This window comes from Ochotona curzoniae, unplaced genomic scaffold, assembly GCF_017591425.1.
Source record: "Ochotona curzoniae isolate NIBS_2020 unplaced genomic scaffold, NIBS_Ocur_1.0 contig_3819, whole genome shotgun sequence".
Classification (NCBI taxonomy): Eukaryota; Metazoa; Chordata; class Mammalia; order Lagomorpha; family Ochotonidae; genus Ochotona; species Ochotona curzoniae.
In genome coordinates, this window is record NW_024466004.1 from 2,901,966 (window position 1) to 2,927,765 (window position 25,800).

The following is a 25,800-nucleotide window of genomic DNA, read 5'->3' on the forward strand; positions in this document are numbered from 1 at the left end:
GGAGCAAAGTAAGAGCAAGGATTAAAATAACTGGCTGGACTGGCGAAGTTGTTAGGAGGGCTTGCACAGGAAGCCAGGGAAGAGAAGCAAATGACAGGAGCTGTGTGAGAAGGCAGAGGAGGAATACATGCGTAAAACAGGATAAACTGCTGCTGCAACGCACGCTGAGAAATGCTGGCCAGGCAGCAAGCTAAGCATTGTTGTGTCTTTTGCTTAATATTCAAAACTCCACAAGGTGCATATTTTTGTATCTTTTATTTCCAGGAAACTGAGTTTTACCTAGCTTAGAGAACCACAGCTGGTGAACTGTGCTCTTCACACTTCAACTTTAGTGTCCTTATTGTCAGGTAGAAATATGGGTGAACCGAGCTGGACATATAAAATGCTGAATTCCTTGAGGGAGGAAATTCTGCTGTGGCCATCCAGGGCAATGGCTAAACCCACAGTGCCACTCAACTGTTAGCTCCAACGAGTGCTATGCTGATGCAGGGTGTAAGTGGTTTTTATCTTCCTTCCACCCTGTAACCTTTGAGCTGGAACAGAAGTCAGTTTTGTAGTTCCATGAGTTGCCTTTCTCTAGACCATGTGGGTACCTTACTATGTTTCTTAGAGTCTTTGGGCACAGTGATGGATGGATGTCGTGGGTGTGTGTGGGGGGGGGGGGGGAGTTGTGAATTATAACACAGTGTTTTTTTTAAGAACTATTTTTTGTGCCCAGTGTGGAAGCCTAGCATGCACCAGGATCCCATATGGGTGACTATTCTAATCCCGACAGCTCCACTTCCCATCCAGCTTACTGCTTGTGGTCTGGGAAAGCAGTTGAGGATGGCCCAAGGCCTTGGGACTCAGAGGAGGCTCCTGGCTCCTGGCTTCGGATTGACTCAGTTCCAGCCATTACAGCCACTTGGGGAGTGAACCATTGGGTGGAAGATCTTCCTTTCTGTCTCTCCTCTCTCTGTATATCTGTCTTTCCAATAAAAATAAATAAATATAAAGCCCACATGTAAGGTGAGGACTTTAGCTGCTAGGCCACTGCACTGGGTCCAAATCTTAATAAACACATAACATTGAGGACTTTTACAGGACTGTTTTCTAGGCTAGAAGATCAAGAATTGTTCCCTTTCCCTCTGTGCTGCACGAGTGACTTGTTGCCAAGATCTGTTTATTAATTTTTCCTAACATCTCCAAATTTAATTGCTTTCTTCCTGCTCCCATGACTGTTTCAGATTGTTGTTTGAAAAAAAAGACTTACGTATTTATTTATTTGAAAGGCAGAGTGACTGAGAGGGAGAGAGATCTTCCATCCCGGATCACTCCCTAAATGCCACAACAGCCCAGCTGGGTCAGGCCAAATGCAGGAGCCAGGACTTCCACGTTTATTTTCCACGTGAGTGACAAGGATTCAAGCACTTGGGGGCTGTAGTCTCTCTGCAATTTGAATTAGTAGGTAAATACATACTTTATTTAAAATGTTTAAGAATGACAGAATTAAGAGAATTTATTTTGATGCAAGAGTATTTTGAAATTCATGAATACTATTTAAATAAGATATACTTTTCATGAACTTTACACAGAACCCTCTTATGCATGGATTTAAAAACTTTTTCACAAAATGAACTTATCTTCCAATTCCATTTTTATAAATAAAAAGGTATTTATTTATTTATTTGAAAGGCAGAGTAAAAGAATGGGAGAAGAGAGAAATCTTCCATTCATTGATTCTCTCCTCAGATGGGTACAACATCCAGGGCAGGGCCAAGCTGAAATCAGGAGCCTGTCGCTTTACCTGGGTCTCAACAGCCTGGCAGCCAGGAGCCTGGAACTCCATCTGGGACTCCTACATGGGTGGCAAGGACCCCAGCCTAGGGTCATTTTCTGCTGCTCTCCCATTAGCAGGAAGCTGCATCATAAGCCCAGGAGCTGACACATTGGCTCAGCTGGCTGATCTTCCACATCCAAGCATCAGCATCCTATATGGGTGCCAGTTCATGCCCACTTCCCATTCAGCTCCCTGCTTGTGGCCTGGGAAATTAGTGGGGGACGCCCAAGTCCTTGAAACCCTGTTTCCATGTGTGAGACCTGGAAGAAGAAGCTCCTGGCTCCTGGCTTCAGTTTAGTTCAGCTCTGGCTGTTGTGACCATTTGGGAAGTAAATTGGCCAATAAAAGATCTTTGTTCCTCTTTGCCACAACAAGCTAATCTCTGCACTGTGGTGCCCCTATGATTTCTAATTTGTGTCCTGACTGCTCCATATCCCATCCAGCTCTCTCTTATTGCCTGGGAAAGCAGTGGAGGATGACCTAAGTCCTTGGGCCCCTGCACTCGTATGGGAGAACTGGAAAAAGCTCCTGACTCAGTTTTGCATCAGCTCAGCTTTGGCCATTGTGGTCATCTGGGGAGTGCACCAGTGGATGGAAAATCTGATCTCCCTGTAAAATCTGCCTTTAAAAAAAAGACTTATTCACTTTTATTGCAAAGTCAGATAGATATACAGAGAGGAGAGATAGGAAGAACTTCCACCAGATGATTCACTCTCCAAGTGACCGCAACTGCTGGTGCTGAGCCAATCCAAACCCAGGAGCCAGGAACTTCCTCCAGGTCTCTCACACGGGTGCAGGGTCCCAAGGCTTTGGGTTGTCTTCCACTGATTTCCCAGGCCACAAGCAAGGAGCTGGATGGGAAGCAGGGCTGCCGGGATTAGAACTGGCACCCATATGGGGATCCCGGCACATGTAAGGTGAGAACTTTAGCTGCTAGGCCACGGCGCTGGGCCCAAACTCTGCCTTTTAAAATGGTCCCTGCCACCCACATGGGAGATCAGATGGAGTTCTAAGCTCCTGGCGGCCAGGCCATTGAGGCCATCTGGGCAGTGAACCAGAATATCTTTCTCTGTAACTTTGAAACCGTTAATTTGTTTAAATAAAGAGTCTGACTTCAGCTTCTGGCATCTTTTACCTGCCCCCGTTTGTATAAGGGTAAAGGTTGTAGGATTATATCGGTCATAAGCTTGTGCATTAGTGGCTTCACAAATGTGAAGTCCTCAAATTAGCAAGTGAACAGGTAGGAAGTTGAATGATCCGCTTCTCTTCCAGCCCAGGAGTGCCCAGAGGGCAGAGACCGCTATACATTCACATATCCCTGTCATTCTCATCCGCGAATGCGTAATACACTTCCCGGCACGTAGTAGGGGCCTCAGTAAGCGATTTTGAATAAATCTGCTAAACTGAGGTAGACGTGGGTAAGGACAGAGCAAGGCGAGCCACAGCTCCAGAAGGACGCCAGGGGGAGCCAGAGCCGGCGCTCCCGGGCAGGCGGCGGCGGAAGCTGGGGCCCGGCGGGCGGAGCGACCCTGGGCCGCGTCCGGGCCGCGGTCCCGGAAGCAGGAAGCGGTCGGCCCGTCCTCCTCGCCCGGCGGCCGCTGTCCCCCCGGCGGGAGGAGCCCGAGGGGGCGCGGGCTCGCATGTGAGTCACCGGGGCCGGAGAGCGGGAGGGGGGCGCGGGCAAGGCCGGCCGCTGTGCAGGGCTGCCGCCGCGAGCCTTGACCCTGGAGCGTGTCGGGGTTGAGTGACAGCGTCCCCTGACTGACAGGCTCCGCCGGGGGACGAGGTCCCTGCCACGTCTAAGCGTGGTGCTGGCCAAGTCCAGCTCCCACCGTCCGGATTGCACTGTGCCACAGGAGCGTCTTCGGCCTCCTCTGCAACGTCTTAATACTCGTTCAAGGGGACACTTGTTCGTTTTGTTTTCAATGTGATTCTGTGAGGCGATCAGCTTGGCATGGGACTTGCGCGTTGACAGGAGTAAATGAGGCGTTTGTAGTCACCTTTTACTACAAGGAAATGCCCCCACCCCCATCTTGTGTCCTCTGTCCTTTTGACATTATTAACCCTGGAGGTCACCCTTTTGCTGCATTGTCCTGGTGTTCGAAAATGTCTTTCCAAAGATGCTAGGACCCTGCCTCACCTTTGGATAGGTCGTACTCCCAGATACATAATATTCCGGCTTCTCTGCTCATTTGATAGTTCTTTTAGAATTTTCTGCAGAGGGCTCTGCTTTAATAAATTCATTTCTTTTCATCCAAGGTGTTGAAGTTTCCCTGCTAAGGAAAGACATGGTCTTTTAGGAGTTGATTGATTCAGCTTCGCTGTATTGAAGTGACAGGAGGTTTGCATGGCCCAATTGTTAGTCCTGGCAGCCCTTTTCTGTTCTTGGACTACGTTCTTTCAGGGCCAGGTTTGCATCCTGGTCCCTACACATGGAAGACATGTTCAAGTGCTGGATTCCTCACTGGCTCACCTGAACTCCCATCAGGCTGATGGCATTCAAATATTTTACGTAAAATATAAAAGCCTGTATGTTGGCTTCAGTGAGATCACTTGAGTGCCTGTGTGTAAGTTTGTCCACCTTAATCAGATTTTATACTGAGATGGCTTTCATGTCTGATTAGTTTCTTGTGTTGTTACTTTCTCCATGTATCTTTGCTTGCGAGAAACTTTAGTGTAGAAGATAAGGAGGTAGATCATACTAGGTGGTAGAGTTGTATGTTGTTAAAAGGAAGAATTCAAGGTCAAAGCCTTAGAATTTCAATGGGTTTTATTATTATTTTTTTTTTTACAATCTTTACATAGTTAGTTAGGGTAAAAAGGTTCAATGGCTATAGGAGAATAGGTAAGACTATTATTTCCATATTGTTTCCTTCATGTTTAAAGGGGGTATTAAGGGAGAAGGCCCACCCAATTTCCCACACTCCCCAGGTCCCGGTTGTAGGGTATGCTCTGAGGTTCTTGCTCAAGTGGTTTTAATAGTTCACCCGTTATGAATCGCTGCCAATCTTGCCACTCCAAACACTATGGGGTCATTGAAGAATCCACTGATTGACATAGTCCATCATAGAGTCTCCGTTTGCCCCGTATTTCGCTGTCAACATATAGGTGAGATGGTTGATTGACCTGTTCTATCTTCTCTCTCTTCTTGGTTAGGGTTCTGAGTCCAACATTTCGATTGGGGAGATCTCCAAAGAAACTTTGTCTGAGGTGTTCCCAGACCAGATTCTTGTATGTACTAGCAAGTACAGGCCCCAGCACAGTCCATCGCCATGATCAAGTGGTGGTTGCAATGGCTGGGTTGGTTCTGTTTTCAGCCCTGACTTCCACTGGTACCATTGGGTGTTGCAGTGCAGCCTGGTTCTGCCCAGCACATAAACCAGTGGGAGCTGCAGCTTAGTTGGAGCGACCCGCAATAATCCCCACCAGGCCCGCCCCCTACCCTGGTTTGCCAGTATGTGTAGCAGTAATCCAGTCTGTCCCACATCCCATTCCACCCCAGCCCCTGTCCTAGTTTTCATGCCCTCCCGTGGAAGTGGTAACCCAAGAGAGAGGAGTCCACTATTTCCCTCCCAGGCCTCTCCCACTCCCGGATTATACACTCTCCAGGTAGTTCTGTGGTTTGACTTGACAGAACTAGCCCCTAGTGCCAGCTTCTGCCAGCTGATGCTGTGGCTAAGCCCAAACAACCCTCACATACTCTAATTTATGCTTGCACCAGTAGGAATAATCAGCCCAGCCTGGCTTTTCCCTGATCTAGTCCACATGAGGTGCACAGGTGTTGTAGCCCTGCTTAGTCTGGTTTGCCCCCATCCCAGTTCATGCTCTCCAGTGGGAGTAGCTGTCTGGCAAGGGGACCCTCCTTTATTCCCCCTGCCAGCTCTGCCCCTTCCCTTTCTTGTTCTCACGCGTGCTGGTTGGGCGCTGCGGTCACATCCAGTACAGGCAGCCTCACCTTGGCATTCCGTATTGTGCATTAGCTTTTGTTGCGACCAAACCCGACTTGACCCACACTGTTCTTGGATTTGCCAGTGGATGGTATGAACAGATTCAGCCTGGTCTTCCCCTGACCCCTGCCAGATGTATGCCAGTGGGTAACTTTCCATGGCCTGTTCTGGGCTGTTTCCTGTCATGTTTCTTGCGCTTACCTGCCGGGTCTGTGTCCTGCCAGAGGAGTTGCCCAGGTTCCTCCATCAGAACCTCTCCCAATGCCAGATTTTGCACATACAAGTGGGTCCATGAGCCAGTGCTACCCAGTTCACCTCCTGTCCTAGCAGGAACAGTGGCTTTTCCTGACTGGCTTCAACTCAATCTGGTCCTTGCTGTTGGGTGTTTCAGCCCAGCTATGGCTTGTCTGTACCCACATATGGCTGACACATGGCTCAGTAGGGGTTGAGACCTTACCTAGTCCATCCCACATCTACCCTGGTCCTCCAGGACACCAGAGGGTGTTGGAGTCTGGCCCGGCTCTGTCCATACTTGTGCCAAGGGAGACTACTACCATTTCCTGATCAGAGCAAAGCCCCCATTCCAGCCCACACGCCCCTTGGTGGGAACCTCAGCCCAGCTAGGGTTGTCCCCTTGGCCCCCCAACCAGGCCTGTTCCCAGCCGTAGATCACACGCATGCCAGTGGTTGCTCTGACTCAGCTTGGCACAGCCCCTCACCTGTCCCGGCCTTTGCCTTAGACAGTGTGGCTTAGCGTTCCTGGCTCATGCTGACCAGTAGGTACAAGAGCCTAGCTTGGCATGACCTTTGCTCCATCCTGGTCTCTAGTTTCACCTGTGGACTAAGGTTTGCTCAGTCCTGCCCAGTCCACCCTCTTCCATTACCAATTAACACATTAGCCAGCTGTTGAAGCTACTTTGCCCAGCTTGTCCGACCCCCAGGTCTGGACCACATGTTCACCAGTGGGAACTATGACTCGCCAAGGGAGTTTCCCAAGTTCCTCCACTTAATCCACTCCCAGACCCAGTTCTCATACATGCCATTGGGTTTAGGCCAGGTTCTGGCAGAGTCTGGCCTTCCATTTGGCCTTGTATGAGCTGGTAGACGTTGTAGCCCATTACACCCCACACCCTATTCAGGATGCACATTCGGGTGCTGCTGCCTTGACCAGTCCAGACTGTTGCAGGTTCCTTTACCTATGATTGATGGCAGGCTCCTTGGTCATACCTAGCATAGTCCATCACCACCCAAACTGTTGAGCTAACCAGTGAGGCTAGAATTTCCATGGAGTTTGGCCCACACATCCCTCACAGAATCTACCCCCGGATATGGTTCTCAAGTGCTAGTTAATGTAATGGCCCTGCTTAATGTGACCCTTCTCCTGATCCATCATCATGTCAGGTAACAGGATATGATTCTGCTGGACAAGCCCCGAGCCATAGCTTTTGCATGGACTGGTATTTGGTGGTCAGCATTGTTCAAGTGATTACAAGTTCTTCAAAGGAGAGTTACTGTCATTGGGAATCTTTAGGATTGATTCACGTCCTAGAAGCACAATGGGTTCAACCTGGAGCTACGTAAGCAGCGATTCAAAGAACCTAAACCCCGAAGGTACAGGCCAAGCGGCCAGCAGGCAGAGCCTGGCGCCAGATGGCATACTGGCCGCCCGGGGACAGCTCACCACATGCACATGGTGGCTGGCGTCTGAGATCCAGGCATGAGACACCCTGTCCTGAGACAAACACCTTACTAGTTATTTTTTAAGATTTATTTTTTATTTTTATCTGAAAGGCAGTTAGAAGATACAGAGGGACAAAGATCTTCAATCTGCTGGTTCACTCCCCAAATACCTGCAATGGATGGAGCTAGATCAATCTGAAACCAGGCGTAAGGTGATTCCTGCAGGTCTTCCACATGATACAGGGGCCCAAGCCATCCTCTGCTGCTTTCCCGGGCCACGAACAGAGATCTGAATTGCAAGTGGAACAGCTAGACATTAATCATTTGGGATGCCGGCACAGATGGAGGCTTAGTATGCTATGCCACAACTCTTGCTCATCTGCACACGTCCCAATCTTCAAGTGCAGGAATGAGATCCAGAGTCAGGTCACACCCTTCCCCCTACTTAACTCCTTTGTGTAACGCTAGCTATGTAGTACAGTGTCCATCTCCTGTTGTTATGAATGCATTCTATGCTATCCTGTGAGTCCCTTTAATTTAAAAGACTTTTTTTTTTTTTTTTTTTTTTTACTAAAGAGGGAAAATACATTTCTTATGCCGTAGTAAAAAATAAACATCAAGGGGCATGAACCTCCGGGGTTATGCCATCAGTGTTCAGGACACTTATCGGTACAGGGGTTGATCCTCTTACTGCACAGTTTACATTTAGTCTGACCCTTGGTCTATTTGCTCCTTTTTTTAAAAAGGTTTACTAATTTTTATTGGAAGGGCAGATTTACAGAGAGAAGAGAGAGTGGAAGATCTTCCATTTGCTGTCTCACTCTCCAAATGGCTGCAGTGGCAGGAGCTGAGCTGATCAAGAGCCAGGAGCCTCCTCTGGGTCTCCTGCAAGAGTACAGGGTCTCATGGCTTTGGGCCATACTCTTCTGCTTTCCTAGGCCACAGGCAGGATCTGGAAGGGAACTGGAGCGTTCAGGACATGAATGGGATCCTGATGCTTGAAGGGGTAGGATTAGGCCATTGAGCCGTCGCACCGGACCCATCTATTTACTATTTTAAACAGACATTTGTATTGGTCAGATCTGTTCCAGTTATTCTATCAGCTGGACCACTTCCTTGTTTCTTAGGCTGAGACTAGGAAGGGGATGTGAGGACCACACCATTAGGGCAGTTGCATTCTCCTAGACAGAACTTCTCCTTCAGAAATGAAAAGCTGTCAGGTCTCCCTGGCTCAGGCCTCTCCAGAAAGCAGTTTTTGCAATTAGGCACTTGTAGCATTTTGATTGAGACAGTTATTCATTGGCATTGGCTATCCCCTCCCCTGCAGGATGTCTAGTCTTTGCCCTCCAGATGCCAGTTTTGAAAAAAATCGGACACCAAAAGCATCTTGCAGACATTGTCAGGTATCATCCAGGGAGAGAAGTAGCCCGGACTTGAGAACTACTCTTGAGAAAAACCAGTGGCTCCCATTCTGAGGGTTGAGAATAGGGTTGATAACCTCTGTGCCTGCACCTCTTGCCTTGTCCTCTTTCAGTTTTCCATGGTCAGCTGCAGTCTGAAAACATTACATAGACACTTGAAGCAGCACGGAATCCCTCAGTCTTAAGCTGAATCCCTGCCAAGCAGGTGCACCATCCCTTTGCCCACAGTATCCGCACTGTATCCACCCCCTGTCCTTTAGTCACTTAGTAGCTGTCTCAGTCATCAGCTGAACTGTCCTGCCACTGCAGGACGTTAGGTAGGTAACCCTTATGTGCTAGCCTGACACTGTCACAATGTCTGCGTCATTCACCTTACTTCATCTCATCACATGGACATTGCATCAGCTCACATCACCGCAGGAGGAAGGGTGAGTACAGTGCACAAGATACTTTGGAAAGAGAAACCAGATTTCCATAACTTCTATTATTCTGTTGTGTTACAATGTATTATTAGCTATTAATCTCTTAATGTGCCTAATTTATAAGTTAACCTTTTATCATAGGCTTATATATGTAAAAATACATAATATGTGTGTGGGGGGGTGGTACTTGCCGTGGTTTCAGGCATCCACTGGGGTCTTGAATTCCAGGTGAGTGAGGGGTGGGAGGACCACAGGAGGCCCAGGGTGGTGCATGATACTTGATTTCTATCCATGTAGTGATCCTGCCTGTGCCCTTGCGGGTGTAAGCCACTCCTCTGAACGCCCCTCTGTGGTAAAGCTCATTTCTGCCAGAGTTGGACGCTCTTTCTGGAGGTAAATGGATCCCCTTCAGTGACTGACCGACTGTCACTCAGCCTCTCACGCTGGTTGCTTAGTTGTGCTTCTGTGTTTGTTTTTCTGTTTGTTTTTTAAAGGGGGCCACTTTTTAAATATATTAGTTTAACATAGTCACCCAGATCGTCTCTCTGTGGCCATCAAAATGTCTTCCAGTTTAAACAGGAAATACTAGCTCTGAAATCACTGTCCAAAACATGAAGTTGCAAAAAATCCTGTAAGAAGCCGTCGCCAGGCTCTTTTCTCAGGGATTGCTATGCTGAGTCATTTCCAGTCCCTGGGCACTCAATCGTGATGGGGTGGGGGGGGTGTGCTCTGTTCTTGGAACTGGCGGCTTGGAATGGAGAACAGTGCTTGGCCAGGAAGGCAGCATGAATGAGGAGAAAGCAGCAACCCTCAAGTCAGATACGCTTGGGTTCCTGTCTCGACAAGTGACAGAAGCTTTCGGAGAGTCTGTGAAATGGAATGAATGAATCACACAAGTGGGATCTCGGTGGCTGTTTGTTGACATGACGTTTCTGGTATACTGAGCACAGAGGAACAGAAAGTGGTAGTAAAGGAATGCGGTTGGCTGTTAGTCTTCAGTTCCTCATGAATTGGGTTTTCCCCTTCCTGACGGCTTCACAGACTTTGTGAATCTCAGAGCAGAAGGAGGCTTTAAAGACCTTGTGTCCAATCATCTTATTTTTGGAAGAGGAGATAGACTTAGCCAGAATGATTTCACTTAGGAACAAATGCTTAGCCTCGCAGGTAAGACTGGTTAAGACACCCATACCCCCATATCAGAGTATCCAGGTTCAATCCCTGCCTTTGGTTCCTGACTCAAGCTTCCTGCTAATGCAGACCCTGGGGAGGGGCGGGGGGAGCAGTAATGGCTCAGAATTGGGTCCCTGCCACCCACACAAGAGACCTGGGTTGGATGCCAACTCTTGGCATTGGGCTTCAGCTTTTCCCCCCAACTCTAGATATATACATATTTGTAAAGTGAAGAATCTGTCTTTTACAGAAATAAATAAAACCAAAATATTTGACTGGAGATTGTCAAGACTTAGCCTAAGACTCAGGCCTCTCCTCTGCTGGTGCAGTGTCGCTTCCATTTTCCCAGCTGTGTCATTTCAAATCCAACCCAATGGGGAACTAAAAAGTCACTTCCGGCATGGGCAGCAAGGAGTGCTTTGCTTCTTCCCTGCGGTGCCATAGCCATAGCCATTCATCGTTGCGTTGCTCGGACTCACCTTGTGCCCTGCTGTTCTTTAAGAGTATCGGTGGGATTTTTTGTGATCATAAAATTAATACAGAAGTCTAGGAAATATGGAAAAGGAAATAATCATGTCTAATCTCACCTCTCTGAGCTGATCTACTGCTGACCTATTAATGGAGATGCTGCATGTTAATTTTTTTTAAGTATGGCTCTTTATGCCTTGCAGCCTTTCTTCCTGGTTGCTAGTAAAGAATGAGTGGAGTGAGTAGGATACAGACGAAGCTCAGGAGATGGATGGGGTTATTCCTCCATCTGGAAATGAAGGCATTTGGCCTGCGCAGCCTGAAATGATCGTCCTGCTCTATATATACTAACCAGGGTGGTAAGTTAAGCACAGGCTTCCAGAAAGTCAGTATTGGAAGGAATCTTCTACAGATGGACTCTGAAAGAATCGTGTTCTGTTATGAAGTTCATCCCCCTTCACACGCACACACACACACACACACACACACAGTTTATCAGTCTTTGTTAACAAGTATATGCAGATACCCTCTACATATATAGAAGACATATATACATATACATACATATACATATATATATCATAGTAACAGTACGTATGGTATTTCCTGCTCTCATACCTTAGAGTCCAGTGGTTAGGCCCTGGGAGGGATGGAAATAGAAAATGTAATATAATAAATGCCACAAGAGAGCACATTTTCATTCTATAAATACATATTTTAAAAACTTCTTTTTTAAAAAAAGATTTGTTTTTTTTTTTTTTTTTTGGAAAGTCAGATTTTACAGAGAGGAGAGACAGAAAGATCTTCCATCCACTGGTTTACTCCCTAACTGGCCACAACAGCCAAAGCTGAGTCAATCCAATGCCAGGAGTGAGGAGGCTCTTCTGAGTCTAACACGCAGGTGCAGGGTCCCAAGGCTTTGGGCCGTCCCCAACTGCTTTCCCAGGCCACAAGCAGGGAGCTGGATGGGAGGTGGAACTGGCACCCATATGGGATTCCAATGGTTACAAGATAAGGGCTTTAGCCACTAGGCTACCGTGCCTGGCCCTAAAAGGTATAATTTGCATGCCAAGAAGTTGGCCGATTTAAAATGTACAATCTGGCCCGGCACGGTGGCGCAGTGGTTAAAGGTCCTCGCCTTGCACGCCCGGGATCCATATGGGCGCCGGTTCTAATCCCGGCAGCCCCGCTTCCCTTCCGGCTCCCTGCCCGTGGCCCGGGAAAGCAGTCGAGGACGGCCCAAAGCTTTGGGACCCTGCACCCGTGTGGGAGACCTGGAAGAGGCTCCTGGCTTCAGATCGGCATAGCATCGGCCCGTTGCGCTCACTTGGGGAGTGAATCATTGGACGGAAGATCTTCCTCTCTGTCTCTCCTCTCTGTATATCCGCCTTTCCCATTAAAAAAAATAATAATAAAAATAAATCTTTAAAAAAAATGTACAATTTGTGATTAGTGTTGTGGCATTGTAAGTTAAGCTGCTCTCAGAGTTCCTGCTTCAGGCCCCACCTCTGCATCTGACTCAGCTCTCTGCTGATGCAACTGGGAAGGCAGCAGGTAATGGCTCAGATGCTGGTGTCCCTGCCACCCATGTGGGAGACCCACATGGAGTTCTGGGCTCTTGGCTTCAACCCTAGCCAAGCTGGCATTTGGAGGTGAACCAGCAAATAGAAGATGCTCTCCCTCCTTCTGTCACTCTGCCTTGAAATAAATACATAAATCTTTACAAAATAATGCTTACCCTAGGAGGCAGACGATCCTTGGCACCTGGCTCCCTCCCAGCTGCTGAAACGTGTTTAGAACCTTGTTCCTAACCTTGATCCGGCTCAGCCCTAGTTGTTACAGGCATTTGTGGAGAGAACCAGTAGATGGAAAAATAAACCCCTGTCTCTCTGCCTTTCAAATAAGTAAAAAAAAAAGGTGCTTTTTAGAATGCGCAGTTTAGTGGGTTTTGACCCACTTTCCTGTTACAGTCACTAGGCAACCACTGATTAATCCTCCTACTCTGTAGATTTGCCCATTCTTGGGTTTTTTTGGTACAAATGTAATCATAACCTAGAGTCTTTGGTAGTGACCTTCTTTCAGTTAGCATAGTGTTATCAAGGTTCATCCATGCTATTCCCTGTGTCATTACTTCATCCTTTGCATTTTCCAGAATATTCCATCACAGAATACAGATGCACCACATTTTCATTTACTCACTCATCAGTGTGTGGACTTTAGAACTGCTTCCATCTTGGGCTGTTATGAATAATGTAGCTATTAACATTTGAGTATAAGGTTTTGTGTGGATGTCATTCCCAGTTCTCTGGGTGCGTTCCTGGGAGTAGAACTACTGTGTTCTAAGGTAACACCAACTTTTTGACAGCGGCTGCCCATTTCATGTTCCCATCACTGGTGAACTAAGCATTTTTGTTTTACTGAAGAAGAAGAGAAACACTGATGCACACTGGGTTGTGGCGTTTCAGATTCTCTTGTAGTGACTTGATGGTGTCCTCTATCCTACAGGTGGCAGCATCCTCTTACTGAAAGGGTATGTTTGTACCATGTCAGTGCTTTGTGAGGTTAGAAGCACTTTGGGAATGAAGTATATGAGATAAGAGGACCTTCTGCCTTAAAAAAAGAAAAACAGAAGAAGAAAGCAGAAATTGTAAGCACCATTGTTTCTTTATGAAGAAAAATAGTGTTCTGTATGAAGAAATCATTATTACTTTTTTTTTTTGAGATTATGTCTCTTATTGGAAAAGCAGATTTATAGAGACGAAGAGAGACAAAGATCTCCCATCCACTAGTTCACTTCCCAAATGTCCACAAAGACTGGAGCTGAGCCAGTCCAAGGCCAAGAGCCAGGAGCCAGGATATTGTTCCAGGTCTCCCACGTACTTGCAGAGTCCCAAGGCTTTGGACCATTCTCTACCACTTTCCCAGGCCATAAGCAGGGAGCTGGATGGGAAGTGGAACAGCCGGGACATGAACTGGTGCTCATTTGGGATCCTGACACTTGCAAGGGGAGGATCATCCAATAGAGTCATTGCACCACACCCTACTTTTTTTTTTTTTAAATTCAAGAGGCAGAGATACAGATAACAAAACTACCATCCACTGATTTACTCCCCTGTTGCCTCCAGCTGCTAGCGTCTGGCCAGGTTGCAGCTGAGAGCCAGGAAGTTGATGCAGGGTTCCAGTCTAAGTGTCTGACTCCTCTCAGCATCTCCATTAGCAGGGAGCTGGGATCAGGAACAGAGCTGGGAATCAAACCCAAATGCTTGTTGGATATCAAACAAGAGAATCCTTACCAGCATCCCACAGCAAGTAGGCCGAATGGCTATCCCAGCACAAGCAAGAGTTCTCATTTTCCAAATGATAATTTGCCACTTCTTTAAAAATTTTTTTTTTTAATTTTTACTTGAAAGTCAGTTACAAAGAGAGAGGGAGGGAGAGGCAGAGAGAAGTAGATATCTTTCCTCCACTGACTCACTTTCCAAATGGCTGAAATGGCCGGACTAAGCCAATCCTATCAAGAACCAGGAGTTTCTTCTGGGTCTCCCACATGGGTGCAGGGTCTCAAGCACTTGGGCTATCTTCTGCTGCTTTCCCATGCACATTAGCAGGGAGCAGGATCAGAAGTGGAGCAACCAGGCTGGAACTTATGCCGATATGGGATGCCTGGACCACAGGCAAAAGTCATCTTTGCCTGCCACACCAACCTGCTGGCCCTGCCACTTTAGTTCTTTTATTTTATGAAATACTATGAAGTAACTATGAGAACCCAAATCAAATTCTAAAATTATAGGTCTTAGATCTTTGTTTTAAAATATCTTAAACCTTTAAATATATAAAACAATACTATCCTTCATAGTTTTCAAGTTGCATTTGTGGGGAAAGCATGGGGACAGCAAACTGTTAAGATCTGAGAAACTCCTGTGCTATAATTTTTATGTTGTCTGAAATCTCTCTTTTGCCAGGAATGAAGCTTAGCAGCATATTCCTCATAGTGAACCTTACTCTGAGTGACCACTCCTCTTATGTTGCTAAAAGATCCGCCTGATATAATTGGAGAGAAGTTATTTGTCAACAGCACTGTTCACATCTCCCTTCTTCTTCGTCAGTGACCAGTGGCAGATATTTTGGTTGATTTCAGGAGTGTTTCTGGATGCCATCAGACATCCATTAGGGATTTGCCCCAGACCAGTCCTCCTCAGAGGTGTGCGGTCAGTGCTGCTCTGTCCCCTGTGGCTAGCCCACCACCGAGTACCACACAAAAGCAACTTGACAGTGTCTCCATGTGTTTGTTGTATTTCACTATATTGTTCTGCAGTAGGATTGGGAAAAACATAAAAGCCATGGGTCCTTCCCCACAGGTGGCCAAGAAACACTGTTCTGAAAAAAACAAACTTTGAGAAGGGAGTACTGCAAAGAATCCATCTTTCTTTTTACCTGTATTTTCTTTCTCTCAGGGATTTTGTATTCGAAGACATGGATCTTGCTGCCAATGAGCTCAGCATTTATGACAAACTCTCAGAGACTGTTGACTTGGTGAGACAGACAGGCCATCAGTGTGGCATGTCTGAGAAGGCAATAGAAAAATTTATCAGACAGCTGCTGGAAAAGAATGAACCTCAGAGGGGGCCGCCCCAGTATCCTCTCCTTATAGCTGTGTATAAGGTAAAAATGTGCTGCACCCCACTGAGGCTGAGCAGACACTTCACCATTCTTCCTCCATGTTAACTGTTGACCGATCCCACCATTTGCACCTTGGTTTGTCCATAGGCAGATTGACATTGTTATCTTGTGTTATTGGTAAACTTGACTATGCTATTAACTGTCATAGGTAAAACCTATGTACATTGGGTTACGTTGTCTTTGTATATATGTGTATATATATATATATATATGTGTGTATTTTTTTTAAGTGTTGGATAGAGCCTCTGACTGCATGAAAGAAACTTGGTGGGCTTTGTGGTCCTCATAGTTCTCAGTGATTTCCAAAGTGAATGTAAATTGCTGCCTGATGAGAAGAGTCCTTTACTGCATATCCGAAATAGCACAAGTGGCCTTTTTTTTTTCTTGGTGTGAGGGTGTTTTGTTTTGCTGGTAATGTTATTAATCCCTTTCCTGTCTTTCCTTGTAGGTCCTTGTAACCCTGGGATTAATCTTGCTCACTGCCTACTTTGTGATTCAGCCTTTTAGCGCCTTAGCACCTGAGCCAGTGCTTTCTGGACCTCACGCCTGGCGCTCACTCATCCATCACATTCGGCTGATGTCCTTACCCATTACCAAGAAGTACATGCCAGAGAATAAGGGTGTGCCTCTGCCTGGGGGTGATGAAGACAGACCCATTCCAGGTAAGAACACAGAGCATTTGCCATTTATGGGATAGTGTTCTCAACACAAGATGCCACAGGCAAGGAGCCATCCCCTTCAAACTGCAGTGTTTAATCCAGTCCTGAGAATCAGTCCTGAGAATGGGTCTTAGGGTCCCCATTTTGCAGTTGGAGAAGCTAAGGCTCAGAACATTGAGGAAGTTTGCCAGAGAAGCACATCTGGTAGAGCCAGCATCACGTGGTGGGAAGGCTTTCACTGTAGCTTGTCCTATCCTGGTCTCTCTCATCCTCCTCTACGATGCATGTTTAGTGAACAGCTACTGATTTACTGAAAGCATCCGAGTCCAGCTTGCTCTCACTATGTTCTGTAACAGTCCTTCGCCTAATAGTCTAGGCTTTTGTCCAGGTATATTCCACTCTTTCTGTTTAGTCTTTCTCTCTGTCATGGTTCACTTAATTCTGTGCTGGAAAGCATTACCAATTGTACTGAGTAAGTTGAATTTAACTAACACTTAAATTCAGTTAACAGCGTGTCATTGGCAGCACAGGAATTCTAGCCTGACAAATCATTGGAAGGGTTTCCTGTTGAGCCTTGTGTAGCATGTGGTAATGCTTGAAATTTACTCTCTGAGAAAGAATGGAGAGAGATTATATGGGAATTTTATTTTTTGGCAGTAGTAACCTTATCTTTCTGTTCAGAGGAATTCGTACATTGGTATCAAAGATTGATTATAGAAGTTCTTATGTAACCATGTTCTGAATCCTTTAAAATTCAAAATCACTTTTAGGAAATAAGCCCTCAGGGGGGAAAATACACATTTGGGGTGGGAGAGGTATTTGGCAAAGTGGCTAAGACGCCACTTGGAATGCCTGCATTCCATGTCAGCATGCTTAACTTCAAGTCTTGGGTCTGCTTCCAATTCCAGCTTTCTGCTAATGTGAATCCTGGGAGGCAGCAGGGAATGGCCCAAGTGCTTGGGTTTTTGCCACTTGTGTGGGAGACCTGGATTGAGTTGTGTCCTCCTGACTGTGGTCTGGCCCAGCCCCAGGAAACTAGAATGGGGGACGTGGGGCTGGACTGGAACCAAGGCACTCTGGGATGGATGCAGGCATCCTAAGTGGTAGCTTAGCCACTCTGCCAAACACCTGCCCCTATTTAGTTTCTAAATTACAGATAGAACTTCCTCGTATGTTTCGAGAAAGTTGATGAAGTGTCATCCACAGAACTAAAAAAGCGCCTTTTCCCAGTCCTCTCTGGCAAGCCCAGAACGTGTGTTGGAAAGAGCCAGAAACACATGTTAGGCCAGTTCAGATGTGCTATTCTACTTTGCTGTCTTTCTCTCACAACCTCCCGGAGACAACTCTGGCACTTTGGTACATGGGGGGAAGTGAATGGGACCTGGTGGCATTTACTTCCATTGTCCCGTCTGATAAAGTAAATCTCCATGGATTACTGAGTTAAGAGATGAGGAGGAGTCAGCAGACAATGATTGTCCTGTCTCCAAGTTGCAGTTTGGAAAATTGTGGAAACGCTGGTGTGCCGTCAGCAAGCCAGACGATTAGGTCTGCTCCAGAGTTCGTGTGTCTTGCAGCTGAAATCACATGGGTCCTTGGAGAAGACACTGGAACGGTGTGACTTCGGCTCATAAGTGTTGATTCTGTGACAGTGCTGTTCTTACTTACAAATGTGAATGCTGACTCACCATATTTCCTTGCGTGTGATGATTCCGGGAAGCTGTAGGCAATCTTCATAGCATTGTGCATGGCATTTGGAAGGAATGCATAATGATGTGAGGCAAATAGAAACACATGGAGGGAAATTAGGTACAAAAAGCAGAAACCTCTGGACTTATAACAGGGCAGAAAAAGTGAAAAAAACCTAAGATTAAACAAAAAAAATTTTTTAAATTTTTATTGGATAGGTTGATTTACAGAGAGAAGGAGAGACAAAGATTTTCCATCCTCTGGTTCGCTTTCCAAATGGTTGCCATGGCCAGAGCTGAGCCGATCCAAAGCCAGGAGCCAGGAGCTTCTTCCAGGTCTTCCACACGGGGGCAGGGTTTCAAGGCTTTGGGCCTTGTCTTCCCAGGCCACAAGCAGGGAGCTGGAAGGGAAGTGAAATAGCTGGGACACAAATCAGCACCCATATAGGATGCTGGAGGTTAAAGGTTGAGGATTAGTCCATTGAGTCATGGCACCAGCCACATAAAAAGTAAAATGATAGCATTCCTTTAAAAATTACTTATTTTTATTGGACAACAGAGTTACAGAGAGAAGGAGAGACAGAAAGAAAGATCCGTCTGCCGGCTTCCTCCCCAAGTGGCTGTGACACCCAGAGGTAAGCTGATCCGAAGCCGGGATCTGTCATGCAGATGCAGGGTCCAAAGACTTTTGATCATAAGCAGGAGCTGGATGGGAAGTGGAGCAGCCAGGACATGAAGCGGCACCCAGATAGGATTCCAGGGCTTGCAAGGTGGTGATGTAGCTATTGAGCCATCACGCCGATAACGCCGGGCCCAAAGTATAACATTCTTAATGTCTTTGATACCAAAAACTTGTTGCCTTCATGTTAGGCTAGATGAGCAGTGCCTGTAAGATAAACACTGGGGGAAGGGGGGAGGCAGCATAATAGCCTAGCAGCTGAAGTCCTCTCTTTGCACATGGGAGGATCCCTTATGGGTGCCAGTCTAATATTGGCAGGCTCTGCCTCCCATCCAGCTCCCCACTTGTGGCCTGGAAAAGGAATCAAGCACAGCCCAAAGCCTTGGGACCCTGAACCTGTGTGGAAGACCCAGAAGTGTCTCCTGGTTCTTGGCTTTGGATCAGCTCAGCTCTGGCCATTGCAGTCACTTGGGAAGTGAATCAATAGATGGAAGATCTTTCGCTCTGTCTCTCCTCCTCTCTGTATATCTGACTTTCCAATAAATAAATAAATAAACTGGGGGGGGGGAGGTAAACACGGGGAGAATGGCACAGCAGTTCTCCAGCACAAGCCCCCACAGGCCTTTGTCTTCCTGGTGCCAGCTTGGGAGCCCCCTCATCATCTTCAGGGTCTGTGGTGGTGTCTTGGGAATGGTAGCAAGCCCATAGGACCTGGAGCATGTGTGAGGGGCCTGAGAGGCACTGCTGCCTGTGCTGGGAGATTTCCTGACCACACTTGAAGAGCAAGAAGGCAAATAGCAGTGAGTTCCTTTTTTGGTTGTTGTTATTGCAGCCTTAGGGAATCCTGCCCCTCAACTTTTTGGATGAAGATAATAGTGGTTTTATACGCTTACTGTGCAGCAGGAAAGTAAATAAAAGTAAATAATCTGACACTTATTTATAATTTGGGTATTTTCCCTCTTAGCTGCCTAGTCCCTGAAGAAACAAGGTTCTTTCTAACTGGTATAATTGATACTCTAGTTCTAAGGGTAAATGTTCTTTAGGCTGTTGGTTCTATAATTTCCCTGAGGTTACCTTCCACGAAGCATTTAGCCAAGCTCATATTCCTAGTCTGTATCCTCATGACTTAAGCCTTTCTCTTATTAACTCATAGTTTGCCCATCACATTGGCATTTTCAATTCTTTTGCTTCCCTCTCAATCTCATATTTTTGTATCTACCTTGCCCCTGCCATCCAATTCATCTGGCTTTCATCATTTCTACCAACCTACTGCATGTCAAAGCTGAAAAGGAACTTGAGAGTTAATGTGGTATAGGCTTCCAGTGTATAGAAGAGGACATCAGGGCCAGGGGTGGTATCCAGCTGAGAGTGGCTGTCTAGCCCTTGACCTCCAATCTCTGATTTCTGGTGTTTTCTCCACTGCCCACACTCATCCCTGCCTTCTCTGCCCCCTGCCAGGTCAGGTTCCAGCACATTCAACCTGGTTCTTTTGATTCCTTCCCTGAGTGTATTGAGGCAGCTGGCAGTTTCTCAGGCTCATTGAGAAGGGTGGACCTCTATCCCATGGCGCAGTGAGAGCTTTGTACAGGTGGGAGCTTTCACTGAGAGGCCAAGTGGACCCAGCAATGGTCCCAGGGAGCCTGCGACCAGCACATGATTCGCTGACTTAGAACAAAGGACCTACCCAGATTTTAAAAAATCTAGGCCTGTATTCAAAAATGAAATGTTTGGGCCCTGGGAAATGCCCTCCTCATCGGTTTGCAAAAACAGCCCCGTCAGCACTTCTTCTAGACCAGATGCCAGGCCATCCACTCTACATTCATTTCTCAGTCTGCACAACAGACACTTTGTAGTTTGTACTTTTCTTTCCTTTTCCAAGTTGAAGAAACTGATATGCCAAGAGTATTAACTAACTTGCCCAAAGTCTCCTATGTAGAGACAGGTTTTATGCAAGTGAGAACCCATGGAAACAGAAGGAGTCTGTGGTTTGGAAGTCTCTCAAGTGCATTGCCCAAGCTGTTGGCGAAATGGTTTCTTGAGGCCCTTCCCTCTTTAACAGTGTGTGCAAATGGTTCTTGGTGTACATTGCCACCCATGAAGAGGACCTGGCAGAGGCACCTTCATCCCCAAGGCTTTGCCTCTGCCTTGTGTTGGGGTGCAAGAAGAGACACCTCCTAAAAGGATTTCCTGGAGAGGGTTCCACGGCAGGGCACCCCAGGGCAGATCATGGGAGCTTTGTCCTATATTGGCACAGCCTTTTCTTGAGTAGATTTCAAAATTAAAAACCTATTAAAAAATAAGGAGTTCTGTGCATCTCATCTCCCTTTTGAGGTTGCTGGGAATACATGCTACTTGTTTGATTTTCTTCCTTCGGGACTTAATCCTGTTGTTGAAAGTTGTGACCCCCTGTTGTTGTAGAGAGCCTACTATGTGACAGGCCACATTCAGAATCCAGCAACAAGCAAACCAAAGAGGCTTCCTGCTCTGGGAGTGCCACCATTGGCCTTGTGCCATTTGTTCTTCTTCCCCTTCCTTTTTACCCAGAGGGAGGTTTTTGTCCTCAGAAGAAATTTTTTTTTCCTGCTTTCTTTCAGGTTACTATCTGTATGGGAGGACCCTCCAACTGAGAATTCTCTCCCACTTGGAATGTCTGCCACATAGCTTCCTGAGGCTCAAACATTGGCCTCACCCACTTTCCTGCAGAGCCTAGCTGGTGCTGGTGGGGCGGGGGTGGGGGCTCTAGCTGCTGCACCTTCAAGGCCATGTTTTATCTGAGACTGACTTTGACATCTCAAGCAGTGCAATGATTCCCCATCATGGTGAGAATTCAAGGCTACAGGCCACAGGTTATGTTGAACTCTTAGACACAGAATTTCTCTTCTCTGTCATACTGTTTTTATTTGTATTATTTCAACTTAAAATAACTGGTGTAGGAGGACATGTGGAGTAAAGCAACCTTGGAAATTGAAAGACCAGAATCTGCTGTGTAACTTCCACTGGCGCTCTTTCTCTGGAGCAGCAGCAAGGTAGCTAGAAACAGAGCTGAGAGGAGGTGAGGTTTGGGACATGACCTGGGTCCCCTGGGCTAAGGTGGCTGTCTGCCTCGGGCTATTTTCCAGGCTTTCTCACTCACTTTGTGGCATGGGGGTACAGCCTGCTGTTCAGAGAACGCATCAGACAAAAGCTCTGTAAGCTGGAGTCTGGCCACGTCTCTTTCCTTCTGCAAGAATAGGGAAGGAGCCAGCGACATGCCCCCAACATGACTCACTGCCTTCCCGTCCTTTGGTCCCTTCCCACCCAAGCAAATACATTCTTTGTCCATGGTGAGCTCCAGGCTACAGATAAATCAAAGGTAGCCCTTCTTCTAGAATTTTGGTGTCCCGTAACTCAGATGGATGGCATAGGCTATCCCACTTGGCGGATCCTTTTTCCTCCTCTTCTCCTTCCTTGCTGGCCAGCAGCCTGGTCATCATGCCTCTACTTCCATCAGGGGTTTTTCTAGAGCCTACCTTCTGCTTGAATAATTTTTTAAAAGATTATTTATTATCATCTATCATCTGATTCACTCCCCAAATGACTGCCAACAGCCTTAGGTGGGCCAGGCCTAAACCAGAGCTAGGCACTCAATCTGTCTCACTTGAGTGGCACCATCACTTTCCACTGTGCTACATGCATTTGGATAGGAAGCTGGAACAGGGCACAAAGAGTCACTCACAGATGCTTTGATAAGCGGTGCAGGTGCCCCAAGTGGCATCTTAACCTGCAATGCTCCTCTCTGGTAGTTACATGGTGAAAATGAAATGTGGTCACATGTGAAATTGATCAGGATCAGGCCTGGCCCTCCATGCATTCATTTCCTCTCACAGCTGAAAATGGAAACTGAAATGCTGTCTACTTGCCATCTGCTAGGATTGTTTCTGACACACTATATGTGTGCTACCCAGAGCTTTTGTACTTTGGCAAGAATTCACCAACTTTGACCCCCAATATAAAATAGTTGATAATATTCCAGAAAGGAAAAAAAAAAAAGAAAGAAAGAAACCTATGCTACTCCGACGGGTAGCCTAGAAGGGTTTTTGGACTGTTCCTGGGGAGCCCTATGGGTGCAGCAGTCAACTTCTGGGTAGTCATCTCCCTGAGGTGAAGGTTGGCTGAGAAGGGTGGGGGCAGCTACCAGCAAGGACACCCAGTTAAAGCATCTGCGAGAGAGAGAGAGGATGCTGGGGAGATGAGCCACTGTCCTTCCCCCAGTGAGCTTCTCCCATACCCCACTACTACAACGGTAAAGAAAACACGAGTAGTGTTTACCACTGGCCGCAGAAAGTGATTTGTGGCTAAGCATCGTTTTCCAAATGTGTTGATTTGTTTAAAGAAGGGAATTCATTGCAGGCATGTTTGATTGCTCGTTGGCTGTTCTCTGTCCTCCTGACTGGTTTCCATTGGGGTTTAATCAGAATCATCTTGTGAAACATTTGGATTCAAGTTCGAGTTTAGAACAAACACATCTGACAGAACACAGATGAGGCCCAGAATGAAACAGAAAGTAAACAGGAAGTAATGCCGTAACAAACGGGAAGGGAAGAACCCGAGAAACTTGGAAAGGCACAGGGAGCTGCATTCACTGGCTCTTTTTTTCCCTGACCTGCTGTGCTCCTTCCCCAGGGGTGGAAGCAGTGGTTAGTAACTCCTTCCCCTTTTAAGCTGTGGGCAGAAGAGCCGCTGTCTTATAGGCAGGTGCATGTGTGTTTGTTCCAGGAATGGCCCCCAAACTCCTGTCTGCCCTCTCTGTGCTCTTCTCAGCCATCCTTCCCAGAGTCACCCTGGCCCCGTCCTTGTTCTTAAGAACTGAGGTCCAGGCACACTGTGTGTGCAATAGGATGCACCTCAGTGACTGGGGGATGCTCTTTCCATCTGTCCCTCCACCCCGCCAACTCCCCTACCCCCCCACCCGCCTGCATGCTGAAGATGTGTCCCAGGGTCAGAAGCCTTGAGAAAAGTGTCAGGTTTGCCAACCACCCATGAAAAGAAAACATCAGCCGGTTGTAAAAGAGATGCACAGAGGCTTTGATTTGGGATCTGCCCTCCGGCCTTTACCCTGCGCAGCACAGCAGTCAGAAAGAGGAAGGAGAGAGGAGGACTGGGGAGCTGCAAGGGAACAAAGGCAGGCAGAGGGGACATGAAGGAGGTTTTATACTCCTTCCAACATGGAAACTGGCACAGGCTCTGTTCAAGTCCTAGTTAGGTAAGGAATGTCAGCCTAGGCTCGTCATTGGCAGGCTGGAGCCTTGCTTGTCCAATGATGTGTCTGATCTTACAGCCCTTTCCAGTTCCTGGCTGAGGCTGGGTGCTAGATGGGATGGGGGTTGACATGTCGGGTCTGAAGTAAACCCAGCATCCCTCCTGCACCTGCAGCAGCCATCAAAAAGCATGGCTGAGTATTTTCTTCCGACTGGTACACTTGTGTACTGTTGGTGATTAAGGAAGGTTACAAGGTACTTTCTGCAATATATGGAGAGTTACACAGAAAGAAACACTTCTCTGTCCCACATCTGTCCCCTTGGCCTGGCGCTTCCCAGCTGAGGCCCCTGGTCACAAAGGCCCCTTTTCAGAAAGCTCCGATGCTGGCGGGAGTTGGCTTTGACAGGTGTTGGGATGCCTCTTGCTGTCTATTTTCCCTGCCGCATGGGGCCACTGGATTTAATTAGTTGTGTTCTTCCTGTGTCGGCTTCCCCACAGCCCATCCTCCCTCAGACGTTGACCCCTGGTGGACCAACAGCTGTGAGCAAAATGAGTCAGACCCTATCCCCGCCAACTGCACCGGCTGCACCCAGAAGTTACCTCTCCAGGTCGTGCTCCTGGGGGATGCCCCACAGAAATTTGAGAGGCTGCATCCTCTGGTGATCAAGGTAAGGTGAAACTTGCTTCTCTCACTGAGCAAACCCTGAAGTTCTACTGAATAACACCCTGTTGTCTTGTTTCGCTTTGTTTTCTGCCTACCCCAGACGGCACAACCCCTGTCACCTGAAGAGATCCAGCACATCTCATGCCAATACCCGGAGGCCATGGAAGGCTTCGCAGAAGGGTTTTTTACCAAGTGGTGGCGCTGCTTCCCAGAGCGCTGGTTCCCATTCCCATATCCCTGGTGAGTGCATATGTGAGAGGGTGGGGACCAGATATCAGAACAGTGACAGTGGCACTGAGACCTCCCTTCTCCCCAAAGACATGCCTGGGCCTGTTGTTGTGGAGTGCAAGAGTGCTCACACTGGACCCAGGTGTAGGATGTTAGGACGAGTGTTTACTTCCCAAGCTTGCTGACAGCAGCTCCCGCTGCACTCCAGGAGCCACTGTGCCCGGTGGCAAAAGTCAAGGGTTTTTAAGCTCTCATCCTCCAATCAGATTGAGAACTATGCAGTACAAAGTTTCAGGCAGGAAAGAAGTTACCAAAGCCCAAAGTTTTCCTGTAGTTACCCTAATCTAGTATATCAGCAGGAAGGAGGGGCCTGGTTTGTGGAGCCTCTGGAGTAATTTCTGTGCTGTCAGTTGTTGTGAATGGTGTGCAGGGCAGGAGGGGCGGGGTGCATTTTTTGCCCCTTCCATGAACTTGAATGGTGTGAGAGGAGGTAGAAAGGGTGGGTGTGGAAACTGTTTCCATGTCCTATCCACTGTCAAGCAGGTACGAGCCATCAATGGCTGCACCCCATAACACTATAAGCATATGGTGACGTATCCTCAAGTCAGTGAGACGTGCTCCCTGATAAATCTGCCAGAGGGGGAAAGGGAAGGATGGAAAAGGTGTGTCAGAAGTGGGGGTGCCCTCGAGTGGAAACGCTGGCCCAGTGGCGGGCCACTTAGGCTTGTGTGTTGGCATTTGCATTTGCGCACCAGGCATCCATGCTGAGCACCGAGGGCTGAAGATGGCACAGAGAATGCCGGGACTGTGTATCTGACTTGTCTGTGCTGGCGGCACACTCATGATAGCCTGGGAAGTAGGAGTTCCCATTGTCGTTTTTAACATCAGAAATGAGGGAACCAGAGAGGTGAAGTAAGGTGCCTGGGGACAGCCAGCCAGGCTTAGGACGGAGCTCAGTGTTTCTGTTCTTCCTGAGCTCTACAGAAGACATCCTTCAGTCCTGGGCTTATGGCTCCCCTAACAAAGGCCCTGACATGATG

General features: G+C 47.4%; 1 protein-coding gene across 7 annotated transcripts in view; it reads left to right on the top strand.

The window, feature by feature from the left end:
- Nucleotides 1-3,356: 3,356 nt before the first annotated feature.
- Nucleotides 3,357-25,800, top strand: part of CUNH6orf89 (chromosome unknown C6orf89 homolog) — a 43,091-nt gene continuing 20,647 nt past the window's right edge. For 2 of the 7 annotated variants that reach the window (XM_040983279.1, XM_040983283.1), the window contains exons 1-6: nt 8,787-9,295; nt 9,587-9,682; nt 15,382-15,589; nt 16,056-16,269; nt 24,367-24,536; nt 24,633-24,772. In XM_040983279.1, the coding sequence (XP_040839213.1) occupies nt 9,222-9,295; nt 9,587-9,682; nt 15,382-15,589; nt 16,056-16,269; nt 24,367-24,536; nt 24,633-24,772 (902 nt within the window). In that variant the 5' untranslated portion in view covers nt 8,787-9,221. Of the gene's footprint in view, nt 3,462-8,786; nt 9,296-9,586; nt 9,683-15,381; nt 15,590-16,055; nt 16,270-24,366; nt 24,537-24,632; nt 24,773-25,800 lie in introns of those variants that run through there. The other 5 variants (XM_040983281.1, XM_040983282.1, XM_040983284.1 and 2 more) reach the window with 5 other exon arrangements.